This window comes from Asterias amurensis, chromosome 6, assembly GCF_032118995.1.
Source record: "Asterias amurensis chromosome 6, ASM3211899v1".
NCBI classification, from domain to species: domain Eukaryota; kingdom Metazoa; phylum Echinodermata; class Asteroidea; order Forcipulatida; family Asteriidae; genus Asterias; species Asterias amurensis.
Window position 1 is genome coordinate 2,681,453 of NC_092653.1, and position 24,146 is coordinate 2,705,598.

The window sequence follows — 24,146 nt, forward strand, 5'->3', positions numbered from 1 at the left end:
TAATAAGGATGGCCTCATTATCTTTCGCCGTCACTTTCAGTGTTGTTTAATTTTCCCCGCTCTACTCTTGATTCGAGTCACGTTTAGTTTGCCAATCTTTTCAGAAAAGTTTGAAACGAAATTGAAAACGAATACCTTTTCTCTTCATTGAGCCCAAGTAAAATTAATGATAATACTTTAATGCATGTCTTGTGTGCCATCTCCAACCGAGGATGCTCAAAGGCGCGAATAACACACACACACCCAAGTACTAATAGTAGTACACACAAAATACACATCGAAGTACATCTATACTGTCCCTTGTTCACGTTAAACTTGTTTAATTTGTGCCAAACAATTTCTAACCTTGCCTGCGGAAAATTTTAACTAGCCACAAACCATGGCCAATTTGTGGTGAGGGACAACCCCCCCAATACATTTACATAATCTGGCATGCCCGCCTTGTATACTGAAGTACCCCCCCCCCTCCCCACCCTAGAACAATTTTTTTTTTTAAGAATAGGCCTACTGGAAATTCCAAGAGCTCACTGAAACTGAAAGCGTACGGTTTCGAGAGCCAAAACGGATACAAGTCTCGTGAACAAAAAATTGTACTTTCATCGATTTTTTTTCCTCTTTCGACAGACATGGGCTCAGAATCAAAGCGTTGCTTGTGCCTAAAAAACAATTTGCTAAGCACAACTGCATTGTACGTACCAGATTAAGATTACCATGCTATCATTATACATGTCCAAAATGAATATGTTGGTAGTGCTTATAGCATAAAATATTAAGTAACATTTTCTGCTTAAAGGAACACGTTGCCTTGGATCGGACGAGTTTGTCTATAAAAAGCGTGTGTAACCGTTCGTTTTATAAAATGCATATGGTTGGAAAGATGTTTTAAATGTAGAATACAATGACGATCCACACAAATTTGCCTCGAAATTGCGTGGTTTTCCTTCTACTGCGCGAACTAACACGGTTGGCCACTTTTTGGGAGTCAAATTTGATTCCCATGTTAATGGCTGACCATGATAGTCAACGAGGTAAAAGGAAAACCGTGCAACTTCGAGGCATGTTTGTGTGGATCATTGTATTTTAGCATTTTATTTGTTACTTTATTTTTTTATTTGTTACCTTTATTTACCCAGGGTAAGCCAAATCAGTAAAACATAACTGGTTTCCATTTTGGGCTGCGAACAAACTAACATAATAACCATTAAACATTAAACCAGTAAACATTAAATCATATGATAAAATTAAGAAATAAAAACATTACGTTACAAACGGTTACACACCCTTTTTATTAAAGACCAACTCGACCGATCCAAGGCAACGTGTTCCTTTAATTACGCAGCTCCATGAATATTTATCCCTGATTGTTAGTGATGGCCCTCTACGGTGAAAAGGCCACTCATACATTCAACGTGTGAAAACTCACACAGTATGGCGTCCCGACTCCGTTTCAATATCAGTCTGTGTGCATAATAGCAAATGTCTCATCGCTTATTTTTTACCTTTGTGTACCTTTGTGAACAATCATTGGCTATGGTCTGGTTCCTACTTGGTGACAAATTGACACCGACTCGTACCTGGTGTTTAGCTGGGTATGGGGATGTGGGTGTTTTGTCACTAGAGACACACGTATTATTAGGCCCAGTCATGCATTATGTTTTTCATCAAATGCAATTTGCTCGTAGGACAAGTTCTATATGTTTAGTTAATTAGAAACGAGAATGGATTATAATAAGCTGTGTCAAAACAGTTGTTGCAACCAAAAGGAATTGGTATAAATGCAAACAGAAGATAGTTTAAAGACACTGGACACTTTTGTTGTCAAAAACCAACCAGCCTTCTCACTTGATGTATCTCAACGTATGTATAAAATAACAAACCTGTGAAAATTTGAGCTCAATCGGTCTTCGAAGTTGCGAGATAATAATGAAAGAAAAAACGCCCTTGTCACACGAAGTGTGCTTTGAGATGCTTGATTTCGAGACTTCAAAATCTAACTGTGAGGTCTCGAAATCAAATTCGTGGATAATTATTTCTTTCTCAAAAACTACGTTACTTCAGAGGGAGCCGTTTCTCACAATGTTTTGTGCTATCAACCTCTCCCTATTACTCATTTACCAAGTAAGTTTTTATGCTAATAATTACTTTGAGTAATTACCAATAGTGTCCACTGCCTTTAATGGCCTGACGTTTCGACCCTAGTACAGTAAATGACAAAGTGACAACAAATATGAACAGAATTGACACCATTTTAACTTAATCTATAGGCTTGTTTTTCTCCATCACTAACTTGAGGTCTATATCTATTCGAAAATGAGTACATTACAAATTTGAATCTGACATGTCCCTTCATCGTTAAAGCCATTATACACTTTTGGTGAACAGTATTGTCCAAGTCCCACACTTCGTGTATCACAACTTATATATAAAATGACAAACCTGTGAAAATTTAGGCTCAATCGGTCATCGGAGTCGGGAGAAAATAACGGGAAAACCCACTCTTGTTTCCGCGCGTTTCGCCGTGTCATGACATGTGTTTAAAATAAATCCGTAATTCTCGCTAACGAGAATTTATATTGTTTTAATGTTTTCTCAAAAAGTAAAGCATTTCATGGAACAATATTTCAAGAGAAGTCTTTCACCATTACCTTCTGTAAACCCTGTAAATTATTTGTAAATCTGTGAACTTTTTTTTTTTTTTTTTTTCTGTACCGAAAGTCCAGAATGACTTTAAAGGCACTGGACATTTGTTATTGTCAAGAGAACTTTGTTTTCAATTGGTGTGTCTCAACATTTTGCATTAAATAACAAACCTGTGAGAATTTGGGTTCAATAGGAGACTTTTGGGACGCTTGGTGGCAGCAGACTTACCAGGTAAAATCCATTGTTCTTGGTAAAGTGCGCATACTCAGAACTACGTAAACAATGGTAATTTACCCGGTAAGTCTGCTGCCACCTAGCATTCCAAAGTCTCCCATTGGTTAACGAAGTTGCGAGTTAATAATGAAAGAAAAACACCCTTATTGTCGCACAACTTGTTGTGCTATCAGATGCCTAAAAAGGGCTTCAAAAGATGATTGAGACGTTACCTTTTTCTCAAAAACAATACTTCAAAGAGAGTAATTTCTATAAATGTTTGTTTACTTTTAAAAACTCTCCATTGCTAGTTACCAAGTAAGATTTTTGTTAACAATTGAGTAATTACCTATCAGAGACAACAGTACAGAATCATCTAAGATGACGTCAGTATGTTGTCTTCACCATGCTGTACCGTGTTTTAAGCAAACATGTTTCAAGGAAAATTGTTCTCCATGTCCATGAGCCCTTTTAAACTAACTATGTACCAATTGCAATTTCTATGCAAATCTGATAAATTCATACAGTTGCTAGAAATGATAGTTTTCAAAATGTGAACAATGAATTTAAATGAGCAAAACCGTTTGTGAATATTTTAATAAAACAACACTGTTTTTAAACGGTTCAAATACCGTTTTTAGCCACATTGAGAAACATGAATTTTGCAAGACTGAGACATTTTATAGTGCCGACATTTTAGCAAAGTTCATCAAGTTTGACATTCAAACTGATGAGCTTAAAAAAATCCATTACTTGAAGAAAAAAGGAAGACAGCAAAGCGTTACGCGTTTCACTTATAATATTCATCAACCCACAGTTCCTAGTCACAAATTGTGTGTGATTTTCACGGGTGTAATTTGTTGGACACGCTCGTGGGCGGCTTCTTTGAAATTCGCTAAGTTGAAGAGGGTTAGATTTTTTTTTGATCGAACCCTTTATTCTAATTCTTGAGGGAGATGAACATTTCCTTTTTAATTACAGACGGTCTCCGCCGTTTAGCAGGGAACGTGAGTGTGATAATGCCACTGCTTTGCCCTGGCTGCTGATGAAATCAAGAAAGCATTTTCTCGGCGGTCTACTGGGCAAGCAAAGGTAAAACCGCAAAAGCTTTTCGTTTTTTTTCCTGTTCACCAACCACGGTGAGTGTACCGTAAGATAAACTCAGCCATCCGTCAAAAAACATAAAAACAATTTCCATGTTATTCATCGCAAGCCATTATTTTCTGCATTGTTAATAGAATAAAATACTACCACAAGTATAACAGTAAGGAGACACCCATGCGTACCCCTCCCCCCACACCAATAATGAGGTGCTAAGTGATAAACGGAAAACTGTTGTCAATTTGTGATGTGTCCCTAATTTTATTTATTGTCTTTTTTATATTGACGTCAATGTAGTAACGAAGGCATGGCAGTTATCGACTCTCTAAATGTAAAAGAGTGAAAACACCACTCTTTACATTTCGAGTTGTCTATGCTCTTTAAAAATAATGGCGGTTATTTCACTCTTTTAGAGGGGTTTCACTCCAGGACAGAGTGAACAATCACTCAAAAAGATGCAAACTTCAGTCTAAAAGAGTGGAAGACCACTCGAAAAAGAGTTGTCCGTCATATGGCTCTTCAAAGAGTGCCCTTTCACTCTTTTGCATTTTTTTAGAGAATACTGAAGACTGTGCTACTTGCAGGGTACAAGTTGTTGAGACGATATAAGTAATCATTTTTTAAGGGACTGTGTAATCACAGTTATTTCTGTTAGTGTTTGCCCTCTTGTCTGTCCGTCCGTGATGTCTGTCTAAGTGTTTTTGTCTTCGGTTTGTCTTACCTGTTAGACATCCCAAATTCAAGCAAACGCTTACCGGGGATCGCCTACCATTTCACTTACTCTGTCATTTTCCTACTATTATTATTTAGAATCATTGGCTATTTTAATGTAAATCTTTATTTTGTATAATACTTGTAATAAATGCTGCTGTTAAAAACTGACTTATTACCTGTATCGTGAAAAGGGGACAAGAATATCACCTTTATTTGTAACGAGAGTTATTCCAACTAATTCACGTCTTCTGGGCTCAATTTAGGAGGAATTGTACGATCGTAGTGTTGACACTTTTCGCAAAATCTATATTTGGCTGTGTTTGTGATTCATTTTGTGTTTTATTTGACCTCCCCCCCCCCGCTCCTCGAGCCTCAGGTGGAACTCAATATGTGAAACCCATTTACGTAATTCATGTCTTAAAGGGAAGGTATAGACGCTTGGTAAATGCTCCTAAAAACAAGTGGCAATTAAATCTTACTTTTAGAAGTACATCAGCTTTCGATAGCATAAAGCACTGTGAGAAACATTTCACTCTGAAGTGATGTGGTTATGGAAAAATAAATCATTCGACCCCCCCCCCAAAAAAAAAAAAAAAAAAAAAACCCAAAACCGAGAAAAATAAATAAATAATGATAATAAAAAAAAAAAAAAATTTTTTTTGGAGGAACGTTACTGGTGTTAGAAACGTTTCTCGGGTTGTGTATTCCATTACAACGACTTATTCTTCCTGCATGGACTAAACCGCTCTAGGGATTCTCGATGATATCTCGAAAATGCTACCACATTTTGAAATTAATTTTTCACAGGTTATAGTTGTACTTTGTAATGTCTACAATCACATAGGTTTAAAACAATTTAACGGCTCTAGAAAAACAAAAGCATACTCTGCCTTTAAGTCTACATTGTGACGTCATTGCCCACTAAAGGAACACATTGCCTTGGATCGGTCGAGTTGGTCTATAAACAGCGTTTGTAACTGTTTGTTATAAAATGCATAATGGTTAGAAAGATATTGTAAAACTAGAATACAATGATCTGCACAAATATGCCTCGAAATTGCGTGGTTTTCTTTTGACCTCGTCGACTAACACGGTCGGCCATTTATGGGAGTCAAAATTTTGACTCACATAAATGGCCGACCGTGATAGTTCGCGACGTAAAAGGAAAACCGTGCAATTTTGAGTGATACTTGTGTGGATCATTATATTCTACTTTTAAAACATCTTTCTAACCAGATGCATTTCATAACAAACGGTTTAAAACGCTTTTAATAGACCAACTCGTCCGATCCAAGGCAACGTGTTCCTTTAAGATTAGTCCTAAGTTAGGACGAGCTACTCGTCCTAACTCGAGATAAGACGGGTCCTAACTCGTTACCAAGTAAGGCTTTATGCTAATAATTATTTTGAGTAATTACCAATAGTGTCCACTGCCTTTAAAGAAGTAAACAAGTCGAGTATTTTGCACAGGGTGACACTGGCCCAATTTTACAAAGCTGTTCATTAGAAAGAAAAATACTACCAAGTTAATTTCTTCGCTAAAGCCTAATAAAAATACACAGCGATTCAGTGAGTTCAAGTGTAAGAATTGAACAATAATGAGCTGATAATAAATTATTCATACCTCAATATCGGCCCCACTTTGGACTACCTTAGAATTGCATACAATACATGTGTGTTGAGTATGATGCATTTTAAAGCCATTAGCCTATACACTTTCGGAACAGCAAAACAAATAAGAGTTCACAGATGTACAAATAACTTACAGGGTTTACAGAAGGTAATGGTAAAAGACTTCTCTTGAAATATTATTCCATGAAATGCTTTACTTGTTGAGAAAACATTAAAACAATTATCAATTCTCGACAACGAAAATTACGGTTTGGGCCTACACGGCGAAACGTGCGGAAACAAGGGTGGGTTTTCTCGTTATTTTCTCCCGACTCCGATGACCGATTGAGCCTAAATTTTCACAGGTTTGTTATTTTATATATAAGTTGTGATACACGAAGTGTGGGCCTTTGGAGAATACTATTTACCGAAAGTGTCCAATGGCTTTAACGTGAGTGGTTGATACGTGTGATCAAGGTCATTGTGCGTTTGTTGTCGTCAATGGAAGACAAACCCATTAGTGACTGTTTACATAACGTTAATGACCAAAGGTTTATGAACTCATATAATAGATGTTAAATTTGCATCGGGGATAAAGAATATTAATTTTGGATTTTACCCATACACCGATGTGTGTTAGCACTGTATACTCAGTACTTTCCCGAGTCCTGAGAAAAAAACATCACAGGCATGTTACCCGGGGTTGCACGGTAGCTAGAGGCAGTTCGAATCCTAAAAATTAATATTGTTTATGAACTCGTTTGTACAAAGTCAAGTGGTTGAACTACGGATGGATGCCATGCCTGATATTGAAATTTAAGTCTTTATCATAAAACATTAAAACAATTAATAGATAGATTTTTTGTGTGAGTGTTATGAATGGATTTGGTTGAAATATCAAAATAAGTTTTCACAGAATTATGTTTTAAGTACAAGTCATTGATGGCACTGAACACCTTTGGAAATTATCAAAGACCATCATTCTTACTCGGTGTATCCCAACATAGCCCTGTACTACGCTTAAAATTTGTACACATTTGGGCTTAATTTGTCGTCGAAGTGGCAAGGGAATAATAAAAGAAAGAAAAAAACCTTGTCCTTGTTCCACAAATTTGTGTCCTTTAAGATGCAAAATAAAAAGGCTTCAGACCTGAAGTTTTTTTTTATATGAGTGAGAAATTATACCTTTCTCAAAAACTATGTTACCTCAGAGGGAGCTGTTTCTCTCAATGTTGTATACTATCGACAGCTCTCCCTAGCTCGTTACCAAGTAAGTTTTTCTGCCAACAATTATTTTAGTAATTACCAACAGTGTCCAGTGCCTTTAGAAGCAATGTAAATGAGACATCCTGTGTTCGCGGAGCACCTCCGCTCAGGGCTCCCCCTCTCCAAAATAAGGCCAGAAAACAAAAATCCTCGTGTCTAAATTCGATCAAAATAATTTTGAAGTTGTCAGTGTTTGTTAGTACAGAATGTTTGGTTAAGGGAATTAAGATTGTTTTGTAATGCTTTGTATATTATGTCTATTACTTAACAACACTGGGCACTATTGGTAATTGTCAAAGACCAGTCTTCTCACTCGTGTATCTTAACATATGCATAAAATAACAAACCTGTGAAAATTGCGAGCAGATAATAATGAAATAAAACACACCATTGTAACACGAAGTAATGTGCTTTCAGATGCTTGAGGTCTCGAAATCAAATTCGTTGAAATTTACTTAGTTCTCGAAAACTACTGCAGAGGGAGCAGTTTCTCACATTTTTTATACTACCAACAGCTCTCCATTACTCGTTACCATGTTCGTTTTTTTTGCTAACAATTATTTCAAGTAATTACCGATAGTGTCCACTACCTTTAAACTATTAATCAATGAAGCAGGCAAAAAAAGTAGCAAAGAAAAAATGCTGAAAATTAAACACATTAAACAAGTAAGTAACTAATATTAATAATGTTAAAACAAATAAAAAAAAAAGTACTAGAACCATGCGAAAATATTATAATTAAAACAAAAAAACAAAATAATTAGGGGGGGGGGGGCTTAGATAATGAAATAAATTAATGATTAACGCCAAAGCATGTTTACACTTTAAGTCAAATTGATTTTACACGCAAAACACTTTTCGTTAAAAGTCAGAACTTCTGAGTCTTTTCAAACGAAACTATATCTGTGTAAACTGCACGGAACATCAGTCTTAACCTTAAAAATAAATTATTACAGTTCATCACCTCATCTACACTATTTTGCTTCAGCTTAGCTCACTAAGCAGACAGTTCCACCATCTAATTGCCCTTTACAACTCACGGACAAGTGGCACAAATTCATCATGTAACAGCATCCCCCCACCCAACAGCCTTCCCCGCGTACAAAAAAAATAATTGCCCAACAATCCACTTAAAAACACCGTTGCTACCCGATCCATGTCATCTGACAACGAAACCCACGCATTCCGTTCATTCACAAAAAAACACCCATCGCCGTCTGGTTGACGAGGTAACTTGTTATTACACAATCGCGAAAATACGTTTTGGTGTAATCATTAGACTCAGCCTTAAAAGCACTGGGGTGGATTTCACAAAGGTAGTCCTAACTTAGGACTAGTCCTAGGCAATGCTAAGACATAGGACCAGTCCTAAGTTAGGACTTTCACAAAGGTAGTCCTAACTTAGGACTAGTCCTAGGCAATGCTAAGACATAGGACCAGTCCTAAGTTAGGACTTTCACACAGGTAGTCCTAACTTAGGACTAGTCCTAGGCAATGCTAAGAGATAGGACTGGTCCTAAGTTAGGACCAGTAACTCATCCTAACTTAGGACTGGTCCTATGTCTTAGTATTGCCTAGGACTAGTCCTAAGTGAGGACTACCTTTGTGAAATCCACCCCTGGACACCTTTAGTATTCTGTCAAAGACTTCTCACTTGGTGTATCCCAACATAATGTATAAAACATAATAAACCTGTGCAACATATAAAAGCCTTTCATTTCTGCACTGCAGCTTTAAAATAATGCGATAAAAATTATCTGGGGAAATTGTTGTTCCTTTGTGACTTATTTCCTCCGCACATGAACAAACTCTTAAAGACACTGGGCATTTTTGGTAATTGTCAAAGACCAGTATTCTCTCTTGGTGTATCAACATGCATAAAAAAAACAAGTTTGTGATAATTTGGGCTCAATTGGTCATCGAATTTGCAACACCCCCATTTGCATTACTTTGTGTGCTTTCATAGGCATAATAAAAGGCTTCAGACCTGAAATATTTCATTTAGGTGATAAATTATCATTTTCTCAAAAACTGTGTTACTTATAAGAGGGAGCCGTTTCTCACCATGTTTTAAACTATCAACGGCTCTCCATTGCTCGTTTCCAATTGTTTTGAGTAACACCAATAGAGTCCACTTTGTCCTTTACCTTTCAGCTTTTCAGCTGCAAGTGTAGGCTCCAAAATTATTACTAATTGTTGTTGTAAGTTTTACATTTAAAGGCAGTGGACACTATTGGTATCTCAACATATGTATAAAATAACAAACCAGTGAAAATTTGAGCTCAATCGGTCATCGAACTTGCGAGATAATAATGAAAGAAAAAACACCCTTGTCACACGAAGTTGTGTGCGTTTAGATGGTTGATTTCGAGACCCTCAAGTTCTAAATCTGAGGTCTTGAAATCAAATTCGTGGAAAATTACTTCTTTCTCGAAAACTATGGCACTTCAGAGAGAGCCGTTTCGCACAATGTTTTATACCATCAACCTCTCCCCATTACTCGTCACCAAGAAAGGTTTTGTGCCAATAATTATTTTGAGTAATCACCAATAGTGTCCACTGCCTTTAACTCAAGTCGGCGCATTGTTGTCAGGATCCGTCAGTTGATTTGTAATAAGCCAATATCTGTCAGCCCAGTATAATTGAGTTAAAGGTTGTAAGGTTGGGGTGGGAGACAGACTAGCCTAAAGCAATACTACAGTGCACCTGTTTGAAAGATATTCCATTTTTTAAAATTAAAACCAACAGGCCGGCGCATTATTTCCTCGGTCCTATAGACACATCTTGAAAAATTTATTCTCAAAAAACAAAATCACAGTTATCCCACACTTTCAAAATCAAAATATCACTTTTATTTAACTATTTCATCTCTTGAGAAAATTATTTTTGAAGAAGAGAATTTCCCCAAAATTCCAAGTAATCCCATAATTTCAAAATCACAACCAGTTTTAATTAACTATTTCATATCTTGAAATAGCTATTTTGAAGAAAACAATTTCCCAGTTAACCCACATCTTCAAAAGCACCTGTTTCTTTTTCCGGTTCACCCTTTTCTTTTTGAGACACTGTGTTTCGGGTTCACTTTCTTTTACTTTTTCGAAGCGTAAGTTTGGTCAATATTTGAACCTTGGAGTGACTCATAGTACGTTGATACAAAATTCTAATTACATCGTAAATAATTAATTCGCATGATGTTATGAACAGGTGACTTGTGAATTTTGTTATTAATTTGATATCTCAAACGGTTTAGTGACGAAACCATTATGACGTTGGCATAATACAGGTTGTCCAAGATCAATTTCCGCTAAAAGTTCTTCAGGTACATCAACACACATTTACATTTAAACATTTCTTATAATTCGACCATCCTACGGATTCTTTTTAGCAAATTGTGTTAAATACCATTTTCGGTTTTGAGGTTTTATGACGCAAGTGTAACCTATTACAAATAAACTCTATTATTAAAAACCCAAACAAACAAATAACAACAACGCGCACTAATTGACAACTTGATACATTTTTATAAATCTCGCGGTCACGTTAAAAACACCCCGCTCGGTCAACAACTTTGAGCAACCTCAAATTTGCTTAAAAGACATAAGAAGACAATTTCTTAATCTGGGGGGGGGGGGGGGTTCGTAACGACAACTTGTATCTGCGAAGGTTACTTTCAGATCTAAATTGTTCCTTGTTGTTTTAAGTTGTTAGTGGTTTTTGTTTGTTTGTTCGTTTTTGTTTTTTTGTTTTTTTATATTGACCCAACAAAAGCATGGCGAAATAATAGAGTTTATTTCAAAGACTGGTCTTTAACAATGACCAATAGTGCCAAGTGTCTTTAAGACAAAGTATTTGGTAAAGAAGTAATAACCGAGGAGTTCAAACCTGAAAGTTCACTGATGTCAAAAGGGGCTCAATTTCAAACAGTACTAAGATTCATCTAAAAGGGAGGGTACACGTTTTGTAATTGTCAAAGACCAGTGTTCTCACTTGGTGTATCCCATCACAAGCATAACATAACAAGCCTGTGAAAATTTGGGCTCAATTGGTCATCGAAGTTGACAGAAAAATATAAAAGAAAAAACACCCTTGTTGGACGAATTTGTGTGCTTTCAGATAGGAATAGAAGACTTCTAGCTAGAAGTCTTTTATTTTTTTAGTGAGAAATTACCTCTTTACTAAATTAAAATCTACGTAACTTCAGAGGGAGTTGTTTCCAACAATGTTTTATACTATCAACAGCTCTCCAATGCTAGTTACCAAGTCAGTTTTTAGTGTTAATATTTGTTTTGAGTAATTACCAAACGTGTACCTTCCCTTTAAGATGAGTCGTCAAAATAACCATTGTGATTTTGTTTGTGACATCACACTTTCACACCAACAGTAAGATAGACACGCCAAAAGCATTGGTAGCTCTTATTGAAAGCGACCTCCGCTGATCATCATGAGAAATAATGCTCGTCTCAAAGTCGAGCATTCAACCACGCATCCAACCACAGACGAAATGTTGTTATTACGGTGTGCTGCATTTGAAATTACAATCAATGTTCAACGTGCTAAAAATCACTGACAAAAATAGGCCAACTGATTTGTCATCTGGAAGCTTTCTTTTATAATAATCTTCAAACTTTGTCAGTTTAACGTAAATCTGTGGACATTGTGTTTTGTATCCAACAAAACCCAGACCCTTTAAAGCGCCTTGTGTATGAGCATCCCATTTTATTATTAATATTTTTTTTATGCAGTTCCCAACTCAGAATCACAAGTAGATGTCACTTCCAGAGCCCCGTTGTAATGAGCACGAATTTAAATTGGATGTTTAAATTAATAATAATAATAACAATAACAATAACAATAACAATAACAATAACAATAACAATAACAATAACAATAACAATAACAAAACAATAACAATAACAATAACAATAACAATAACAATAACAATAACAATAACAATAACAATAACAATAACAATAACAATAACAATAACAATAACAATAACAATAACAATAACAATAACAATAACAATAACAATAACAATAACAATAACAATAACAATAACAATAACAATAACAATAACAATAACAATAACAATAACAATAACAATAACAATAACAATAACAATAACAATAACAATAACAATAACAATAACAATAACAATGATAATGATAATGATAATGATAATAATAATAATAATAATAATAATAATAATAATAATAATAATAATAATAATAATAATAATAATAATAATAATAATAATAATAATAACAATAATAATAATAATACTTAAAATTTATATTGCGCCCCTTAGATACAAAATGATCAAAGGCGCAGAACACTTGTTAAAAAGCACAGAGTGGAAGAAAAGGACAACGAAAAAAGACTAGTCACCAGGCCAGTGCCCAAACAAAAGTATGGGGATACGTCTGTCCCGCCAACAGAGAACTAATAGTTACTTATTACATAGGCCTATCTCTGCTGGCATGGGTAATGTTTTGGCCTTTTTTTAGGAGACAGACGCCTTTAACCCTATAGTATATGCTAAAATTTTAAACTAATTGGAAAGGCGACTATAGAAGAAGACACTAAAAAAAGTTGTTTTTATTTTACTACATTACATAGTAATGAAGATTACTGAAAATTGAAAATGAATTAACCCCCATAAACCATTGAATACCTTCTACAATTTCCCGGTCAGACTGACCCAAAACGAGTCAGCCCCCCCCCCCCCCCCGGGACAAACAATTCTGATAAATTCTGACCCCCCCCCCCCCCCCCCCCCCGTTTTTAGAGTAGTATACTTCATGAACAAAGGTTTGTGGTCTAACATTTTGTTTTAACGGAGAAGCGAACGTTAATGGTTTCCTTCTCAGTGTTGGGTTGATTTTTAATCAAAGACAACCTCGGAAACGATCATAAGCGGCCCCATTATCATCTTGCATCTTAGCAAATGTTAAGTATGCAAAGACTGGGAGTACATAGGACATGCCGACTAGTGCATATTAAAGGAACACGTTGCCTTGGATCGGACGAGTTGGTCTATAGAAAGCGTTTGAAGCCGTTTGTTATAAAAAATGCATATGGTTAGAAAGATGTTTTTAAAAGTAGAATATAATGATCCACACAAGTATCACAAAAAATGCACGGTTTTCATTATACGTCGCGAACTAACACGGTCGGCCCCGGGAGTCAAAAATGGCCGACCGTGTTAGTCGACGAGGTAAAAGAAAACCACGCAATTTCGAGGCATATTGGTGTTGATCATTGTGTTCTATTTTTACAACATCTTTCTAACCATACCGATTTTATAACAAACTGTTACAGAACGCTTTTCAAGGACTAACTCGACCGATCCAAGTGTCATGCAACTGATTATAATTAACGAAAGTATCAAAGATGAAGGGTTTCAATTCAATCATTCAATAAAACATTGAATGAACCTGTTATTTATGTCGGTCATGCCCTTGCATGATAAAATACCAAATGTGTTTCATAATATTAACAGTGACAGTTACAAACAGCAGCCAACATATAACTAACCCGCAGAAGGGCACAACTTAGGATTGGGTGAAGCCTTGGCTTTGTGTCCTAACCTTTTTGACAGACTAACACTGCATATAAGACGCATATAAGACTCACAAAGACAAAGACAAGGGATAACAAGGACAGACGAGCACGGTGTACCAAATTGTACCAAAAGGCGAGCCATCATTACATTAACTCGTACTATTCAAGTAATGAAGTGTAGTTATAATGAATACGCATTGAGTATAGTAACTGTTTTATTTGAAAATACAGGTAAGGTTAATAAGGGGGTTCATACTTAATAGACAGTGTGCTTTTATCAATAGCTTGAATCATTTTTCGTTCATTTCACTGTTTCTAACCCTGAGGTGTTCCGCCCTTGTTCATATACTGGACCAGGGAGGACCGGACGTAGCCAGGGCCCAATTTCATAGAGCTGCTCCTCAGCACATGAGTTTGCTTAGCATGAAATTTCTTCCTTGATAAAAAATGGGATTACCAACACACTTTCCGTTTGTTGCATACTGCTTGTTACTGGTTTCAAGCTGTTGTTTACTTATCCTGAAAATCACGTTGAAATTTGGTTGGTAATCCTGTTTTTACCAAGACAAAGTTTCCATTCTTATTAATCTTTTGTGCTAAGTAGCTCTGTGAAATTGGGCCCAGACATTACGGGAAGCAGTTGTGACAATTTTTGCTTTCCCCGTCGAAGGATATCTTCCCACGCTTATGGCTCGTCCTTGGCGGGAAATAATTATTTATGAAGCGAAAACGGGGTGTTGAAATCTAAGTTGTAATTACTTATTCAAAGGGGCTATGTATAGCACGAGTAAACAGCGGTGAAGGAACCTTTCTAGGTACAACAGATATTAATAGCTTGTGTCATAAAACTGTTGTTGACGAAATGGTGTCTGCCAATTACATTGTTAAGTGGCTGTTTTCTGATTGAGGACTAAAAGATGCGCACTCAATTCTTTACCAACGGATTCCAACGGGTCAATACCCCAATAAGACTTCCCCTAGACAACGAACAGCAACCCTACGTTTCGATGAAGACATTCGGTACAAATTACTCAACTTTAACTAAACAACGTATAGATGACTTAACGACTACTGTTACGTCCGCAACGACAGTTACCAATGTTTTTTTTTAACGTAATGGTAAATGTAAAAATTGGCAGTTCTTGAAAGAGTCCAATTAAGTATATTTTCATGAAGTCTTCCAAAGTCTTTAATATTACCTCGTGCTCATACTGAAAAGCTGTTGCGTTGGCGTCAGGCCCAGCCGAACCTACTTGCCGGGCTCGTACCTTCATGAGGTTGGCCGTGTACTACAGCCATCGATGTTCAATATTGCTTGTATATGTCAAATCGAAGGTTTCAACAAGTATGTACACAAAATAGGTTAGTGCTAGATTGGTGATTTCTCTTCCTTCCTCCATTGGCTGTCTATCTTATTATGGGTGCGTTCGTTTAGCTTCCCTGGGTCGACCCCGGTGTGTGACGGGTTTTTGTTTCCAGGACGAACGTGGGTAATTATCTGCACACATTCGTCCTGGAAAAACCCCCGCCACACACGGGGTCGACCCGGGGAAGCTAAACGAACGCACCCAATAAGGACCAGCCCTGCACATGTATAGCTGTAGTAGTGCTACAGTAGTATACCCTGTCCTATCTAGGCAGATAATGAGGCATAGTTCAGGTATGTACTCCTGTTTTGGAGTCACCCAAGTGTATAGCAGGCTAGACAATAGAGGACAGGCAGTTCACACTGTATTACCAAAGGCATAACTTACAGGGATGCGCACAAAGGATGTATTCAAAAAAGTTTCCATACAAGTGTGACGTCATTTACAGAGCACCTGGCTTTTATACTCGCAGCCATTTTGAAAAGAGCACGATGGGTCTGCTATTATGGTTTGGCATGAGAATAAACGATTGTCGGGAGTTTGAATTCTCGGGAGTTTTACCAAATTTAACCCGTACTTTAAAAATAAAAAATATAAATACAAAGGTTAATCTAAATTCTAACCCAGTTTATTAAATGAACAAAATCACTGATGGTAAATCAGGAAGAAGAAGTTTAAGAAGAGAGATTAAGAACCGTACCGTAAACAGATATAATATGGGACATTTTACAAAATGTTCACTCTGCTTTTTATCCAAACCGAGTCGTGCACTTTCCTTGGACACAAAAAGCAGGGAAAATTGAACAGGTTTTTGGTTAGTGTTTCTTAAACATTTAAGGCAAAGTTTACTTTTGGTTTTTAGAACCGTTTGATAATTATAATCATATGTAGATGAATACAATAATGTGAAAATTTTGTTGAAAAGGCGGTCGCGATTTAGATAACGCTGAAAATCTGGAGCGTTTATGTCCACGCAGGAAGATAAATCTCAAAATAAGAATATACAATATGAGAAGCGTTACTCTCATCTTCAAATGTTGGGGCACAACCGCTGATATAGTTGTTTCCTAAAGATATTTCTCAGAAATAAAGTTTTTCTCATACCGCTTTATACTATCAAAAGCTGCGGTATGCTTCTAACCGAAGTTGTTTTTATTGCACTTAATATAAAGAGTGATTACATATTATCTGGGTAAACGACAAGTTTGAAATCTGATGGGACCATGTCTGAGATAATCTTTTCTTAAAACCGTCTTTCGGGCACTAAATATACCCCAAAAGACCTTTCATCATGCTCGAACGTTCGCCTAACAGGTATTTTATTTGTGAAGCCCTTTTCATTGAAGAAAAGAAAACAAATTATTGGGATAGAACTGCGTAATCACAAAGCCAACCTCGGGAATCATCCGTGTATGGGCTCATGGGACCGTGAGGATCTGCCTCGGTGAAGTCACAAAGAACACTGACGCCACTGGGTGGCCGTTTCTTGTGTGTGTTTCTAAAACATTTTAATTTCGAAATGAAACATTTTGTTTAGGGACTTCTTGACTGGTGATTTGCACTTTAGTTGAAACTAATATATTATAATAGAGAGACGTTTACATGGGTTTTTGTCAACAACGGTCAAGGCAAGTCATTGCGCCTTCTGTGTGCTTTTAAGTTAACAAAAAGGGCACGGGGAATCCCATTTCCAAGATTTGTTGAATGCCAAGTGTCAGACGTGTTTCAAACCTTGCCTATAATTGCCAGGTGACGTTTAGAAACAGTCTTTCTTATTGTTGGGGCGAAATAAGCTTTGTATAGTTTGTTCAGTTTCTGTGAGCTTTTAAAATACATACCCTCTTTTACGGTATTGGTTAAACTATATAGAGCAATGAACTGGTTCCAATTTCATAGAGCTGCTCCAACAGCAAACATGTTTAAACACAACTCTCTGTTAAGCAGAAATGGTGAGCAGGATACCAGTCACAAATGGTACCTGTGCCTTTGGCTGTGATCGTTTGTCTGATCCTGATCAGCATAATTTTGTTGTGCTTAGCATTATTTTGTTTGTGCGTAAGCAGCTGAGATTGGGCCCAGATGGTTAAACTGTACACAGTGTCTTTCATTTCAATATGATGAAACAGAGGTTATATGCCATTGATCGAACTTTACAGGTTGGTTTCCAACCAATTTACAGCAATTTCACATTACAAATCTATCTGCACATTTTTTTTTTAAACCCTAAAGGCTTCTTCACCTCCTTGTAAGATCAACCAAGTGTGCCTAATTCATTAAGTAAACTGCACTGTTACACCAATGAGGTACAATCAAACACTTAACTCAACGGGTGAGAAGTCGACAGTTACTTTATTAATATATACATATTGTTGTATAATGGATTCTTTCATTTCATATCAACGGGTTGACGTGTGACTATCGCCGTTAGAGCTATTTTTAGAGTTCTTCTTGCATCCACCATCATGATGAAGGGACATATTTCAGATAATAAGAGAGGTTTTTTCTTCAATTGGCATTTTAGGTGGGTGGCACGGACCCTTGTTCAAATGTCATACCTCTTCGATTGTGTTGTTTTTCATTTTGTTTTCCACTATAAATAAGTACAAGACGGGGCTTGCAATGACGTGTATTTATATGGTAAGGATGTACAAGGGCAGATGTCAAATAGTCGGCGTGTGATCGAGCGATGCCGTTGGCTGGCTACGACATTAACGCTAAGTGCTGTAACAACGCGCTCGGGATGTTTTGGGCGGGAAAACGAACGTGTAAATAAACCATTTTCGAACTATTTTAACGCATTGTCGTCATGATACAAGGTACATGTCTCGGCCGTCGTATACAAGTGCTTGGCTTCTTATTTGGTATGAAAGCTGTTCATTTGATTGAGACACAACATCAAATATCCTGGGTTAATCAAGTTTAAAAACAAAGGAAGACTAATCACGTCATTCGTGGTTGAATTGAAACCACTGTGTATACATTCTTCCAACGCAAGTTCCGCTATAGCAGAATGATCTATCAGTTCTTGACGATAACAGTTATTGCAACGAATTACTCTCTCTGCGTTTCCTAATAACCTCCATTATACTGTATCAACCATCCGAGGCCACCGGAAGAATGCATCCAAAACGACCTTCGTAAACACTCGGAGAGTGAATTTGTGAATGGAATCACGTGATGACGGTGCCAGTCGCAAAAATAAATCATGATTGGGGTTGACGTCGTTCAGTTATTGATTTATCTGGGGGGGGGGGGGTGAGTGCGTAAATGCTGACATGCGCAGTGAGGCATTCAACAGGTATACTGTCAGCTTGCTCATACATGTATGTCAACTTCAAGGGTATCATTACTGTACACTTTAAGCCAGCACACCACTTGATGACTACTATTTAATCAATTTTGGTCCTGTGTTTTGTTCCTGTGTATGCGTCCTTCGTTATCAACATACATTAAAGGTCTTTAAAGTACAGTTAACGTTGTTAAACAGATTGCTGAAATCCTTGGGAAGGAGTGGTGATTGGAAGTACGTGGGCATTTTAATCTATTTAGTTTCTTCTTGAGTTGTTTTCCGTAATGCTACTACGAAACGAAATGACGGTACCACGTGGAAAACTGGCAACAACACGAAAGTTAAAAGATAATTAATTCTTGTGTATTTTTTTTAAATCAAACACTTGTTTTAGGACCGTTGTTGCTCTTATTTTTTTTTTCTCCTTATCAAAATAGATTATTTTCACAAGAGAGCAGTGTATAAGAGGTTTTCCCCAAAATAAAAAAAAAAGGAAGAAAAAAAAGAAAACATAAGCAATCGAATGAGCATGTTTAATTTTATGTTTCGTCAATAATGACAGATGGAGATTTTATCTCTTAAGGTAATTTTTTTTTATCCCCGGTAATCTGCCAGAAAACATTTCTTCCCCAAATTACTGTCTTTATGTTTTGCGCAGTAGGCCCCTTCCTTAGCCTTTGCCATTTAATTGTGGTATTTTGTTAAACGAAGAAGAACAAAAATGTTTTATTTTATTTTATATAAACATATTTTAAACCTTTCTTCAACTGGGCAACCGTTTATATTGCAGTAGCAAACGTGCTGTATAATAATCCATAAAAAGCATGTGTTTTACGTGGCTACAAATCTAAAAAGATTGCTGGTTGCCTGAAGCGAAAAAAAAGGGGAAAAAAGTACTTTTATTTGATGAATATTCGTTGCATTTACATCAACTGAGCGGTAGTCAATGTGCTTTTTAGTTGAGAACAATCCAATAAAAAATATATATATATATTTTGCTTGACTACAAACTTGATGTATTTGTCTTGTTTCGTCTAAAGTAAAACGAAGAAGAGACAAAAACATGGATTTTTTTTTGTATACATATTAAAATCCCCACTTTAACTGACCGTTCATTTCCAGCAGAGTCAAAGTGCTATACAATTGAAATATAAGTACAATGTGTTTTACGTGACTACAAAATTTATAAATTCATAAATTAGACTGGTAGCGACTGAAATTAAACGAAGAAAAAAACACAATTTTTTACATATAAATACTTTAAATCCCACTTCAACTGAGCGTTCATTTGCAGTACAACCAGCGTGCTATATAATTATATATTTATAGATATACTCCATCAGGGCCTCGTTCAATCTATTTTCAGGAACTTGACAGAGTAGCACGTCAAACCATTAAGTATTTAGTCAGTCCGGCCAACATCGATCAGGTTCCGATTACGTTCCGTCTTTTACCTAAGAGTGAATTCCCACTTAGCCCTAAATACCAAGCTAACGCTTAATGGATTTCCTCCCACTGTCTCTATCTAAACACTTGTGTCTCTTTAGCTATCTGGAGATATCGTTTTCTTATTGACAGAGGTTTGTTATACACGAAGTGAACATTTTCAGGTGGGAGGTAGATGCACAGTCAGTGACACACATGACTTGCGGGGATGAGGTGTTCGCAAATACAGTGGTGCTTAGTGAAGTCTTCTGCTAAGCAAGTATTAACAGAGTATCTTCCACATATAAAATGATTGTTTGACTACTGCTTATTATTTCTTTCAAGTACAATTTCTGCTTTTTCTTCTTTGTTAGACTTATGCGGTTGGATTTTTGTTCTTACATTAGATTATGGTGTTATTTGGTCCGCCTCACCGGTTGTGGTTCAACGTGAATCCGATTTGGTTTTAGGCCTATACAGTTAGACCAGATTCCAGGTCAAATTTTTGAAACATAAATGTCGAGTCAGCTCCTGGTTCACTGTTGCAATGCATTTACACTTGGAATGAGATTGAAAGCAAAATCAGTTACCGGTTCACTGTTGCCATACATTTACACATAGAATCTGAATGAAATCAATCATACCACAAGCTTGCCTGTCCACGTGCAAATTATTACATCTTTCAGAAGTAAATTATGAGTATAGGACCACGTATACTTGTTGATTATCGTTACATTTATTTTACGTTCATGTTACAGCTTAGTTTAAGGATCCGTTTACAAAATTCTGAAGCATAAATGGTACTCAATAAGTAATTCGTTTTATCTCTTTTAACAACCGGTTGAATCCATTGGTGCAGTTTCCTTTTTTGAAAGTTTTACGATAATAATTTGGTATCCAATCGGGTGATACCTGTACAGGTCCGGAAATCTTTTACGATAAAGAGTGTAAACCCATTGTCTCATTTTAGTGTACACAATGAGGCTTTCGATTACAGTGAATGGGTAGTTCTCATTGATATCTATGTGACAGAGATCAATGGTAGTCCCCCACCTGACGTCACAGACTGAAAAGTCAGCCATCTTGACTGAACGCAAAGCTGCGTTTTGTACGTGAAATACGTGGGAGTTTGATCAAATTTTCCTTGCATGGTTTTGTAAGTGAAACATTTAGCTGTGTGGACAAAAATTGAATGCTTAACGCAGCTCAAGGCTGAAGTTGCTCATATAATATGAGGTTGACACCATTTTGTCTCAATAAATCATTTACAACCTAAATCACATTATAACATTCATCTATAGACGACTTGATTGCAAATATTGAATTAAATCGTAACACACTTTTTAGTGGCTAAGATTGATACAACACTTAATATCAATATTAGCTCTTGGTGAAACCGTGCACTGGCTTGTTTTTCCACAATTTACTAAGATTCACTATAGGACGGGCCGTCAATTCACAAGAATAATTTGTATCGTATATTACACCTTGCATGGCAATTAAGATTTGTACACAACTTAGCTCTTGGTGAATCAGTGCCCTGACTCGTTTTTTTCATAAAGCACTAAGATTCTTCGGTTTAAGATGAGTTGTCAATTTAACACAAATAATAATTTGTATGGTGACATCACACTTTGCTTAGAAATTAAAGATTGGTACACAACCTACTATCAATATTAGCTCACGGTGCCAGGTTTCGTTTTTCACAAAGCAGTAAGATTCACTTTAATATCACAATAATAATTTTGTATTGTGACATCACACTTTGCTTATATTAGCAATTATTATTTGTACACAACTTAAGTTCAATCTCAGCTCTTTGTGGAATTAAGCCCAACCCTTAATTGACACGAACAGCATATTTTGCAATATTAAGAGGAAGATATACGTTTGATAATCACTCTTATATAATGGCAATATAAAACTTTTGGTTAGAAGCTAACAGCAGCTTTCGATAGTATAAAGCATTTTGAGAAACATTTCGTTTCGAAGTAAGGTGGTTATGTAAAACCGATCACAGTTTTTATGCCCCAAAATTTGAATCTGATAAGCGTTGCTCAGATTATGTTTTCTATAGGAATTGCTCTTCCTGCGGCCATGGACATAAAATTCGCTCTTGAATTTCGGTAAATGTCTATCCAAAAACGCGACCACCTTTTAAAATTAAGTTTTCAAATGTTACATTTTACATCAGATTAAAACAATCGAACGGTTTCAATAAGAAAGGTATACTTTGCCCTTTTAGATCAATTTCAGTTTTTGGGGGAAATCGAGCCTATCCTTAACTGACACAAAAATCACATTTTGCAGTTAGTCCATTTCCTAAACATAGTAAGAGCTATCATGCGGTTATTTATCCAACAGTTGCAGCATTCCATATACAAACCCACGCAGTGGAAGTCGACAAAATTACAAGAAACGATTTACAAGACAATCAAGTTCATTTTAATGTCATCTAAAGCAAATATTACCCAACGAAAAAAAATACAACACTTTCCCCGCAGTAATGCAGCGGTTTGCATGTGAAAATCTTGAACAAAAACATGAAAACCACAAGATTGAAGTGTCAACAGCGAAAGTGTGTTTTTAATTGGGTAGTCCGAACGTTGTGTTTGCACATTTCAGTATATGAAAAAGGTGTTTCGGAGCTGTGTGATGAAAAGATATTCTAAATCAAAACTTACCAGCCGCAGTTAAAGACTTTATAAGGCACATGGTGGAAAAAGCGACCGGTTGAATCTGCTTCTCAGGATAGTTGTACTGTAGTTGCCTCTCCAACTCACAAATCACACGAAGTCCCAAAAAGGGGAAAGGCACTCTCCACTTCTCCTAAAATCTACAAACACTTCTCACTTTTACGCGACAATACTCAATAATAATTTCTACAAGAAGCACCGCGTCTGTGTTGCGTGTGTACTGCTCTCTACCAGCTCGACTAGTTCTGTGCTGCTACTTGGTAACGTTCTCCTTTTTATACGGGAAACCACAAACTACCAAACGACCGGCGATAAAACGAGCATATCATTCACATTAATTTTATCCAAGCATAATTTTCAATTGTAACAAAACGGAAATTGGGCATTGCTCAATTTAAGTGGGGGGAATAAAGGGGCCACGTGGGGTGCTCGGTCGACCCACTTGTGCAAGACACGGTACGTAGTTCAGGTGACGGTGATCTGGGTTGGAATGTACACAGCTATGACACCTAGCTGCGGGTATAAGCAAGGCAAAACGATGCGTTAGCGATGCTCTCATCACAGCTAGCTTACTCCCCGATGAGAAAGTCACTGCATTTGGATAACAACGCCCCCCGAAAAGAGGCAGCTTTTGTCCATTTACCTGCAAGCGGACTCGATTAAACTTGTCCGGGGGTTAAAACAACAACAGGTGAGTGACAGACATACACAGACAGGAGTCTTTTTTGATACAGTGATGCTCAACCGCGTGGGGTGATGTCGCGAATAAACTGTTGCATGTGGTCTTAACTGTCAATGCATCAATGATGGGGATGTACGCTCAGACAGTGATCATGTAGACAATTCATCGCAATGCTTTGTAAAGGCAATACCAAGTGGGTTGTTGCTATGCTTTGTGTGGGCTGTGGATCATCTGAAAGATTCATTCATCATAGCAGAGAATAAATTGCACCCACAGCACACAGTGATAACGTAACATAAATCAGATATGGAACTTATTGACTTGAATAAGAAATTATTTGGGCGGTTGATTGTGTCGGCGTAGGGGGGTCCAGAAGAGCTCAACCACAGGCCTATGGTCGGTTTGGGCTTATGAAAATTACACTCTTTTGAAGAGTGCCACCAGGGAACATGAACGTACAAAGCATCGGTGTATATGGGTAACACCAAAATTAATGCAAATTTATTAATCTATTAATCACAGCGTACAAGGGTTGGAATGGGACAGCATTGCACATCTGAAAGCTTGGCAATAAATGA

At 36.8% G+C, this 24,146-nt stretch overlaps 1 protein-coding gene across 1 annotated transcript in view; it reads right to left on the bottom strand.

The window, feature by feature from the left end:
- LOC139938817 (uncharacterized) overlaps nt 1–23,361 on the bottom strand; it is a 39,005-nt gene extending 15,644 nt beyond the window's left edge. The window contains exon 1 of the mRNA XM_071934451.1: nt 22,875–23,361. Coding sequence (XP_071790552.1) covers nt 22,875–22,905 — 31 coding nt within the window. The 5' untranslated portion in view covers nt 22,906–23,361. The remainder of the gene's footprint in view (nt 1–22,874) is intronic.
- Nucleotides 23,362–24,146: the final 785 nt, after the last annotated feature.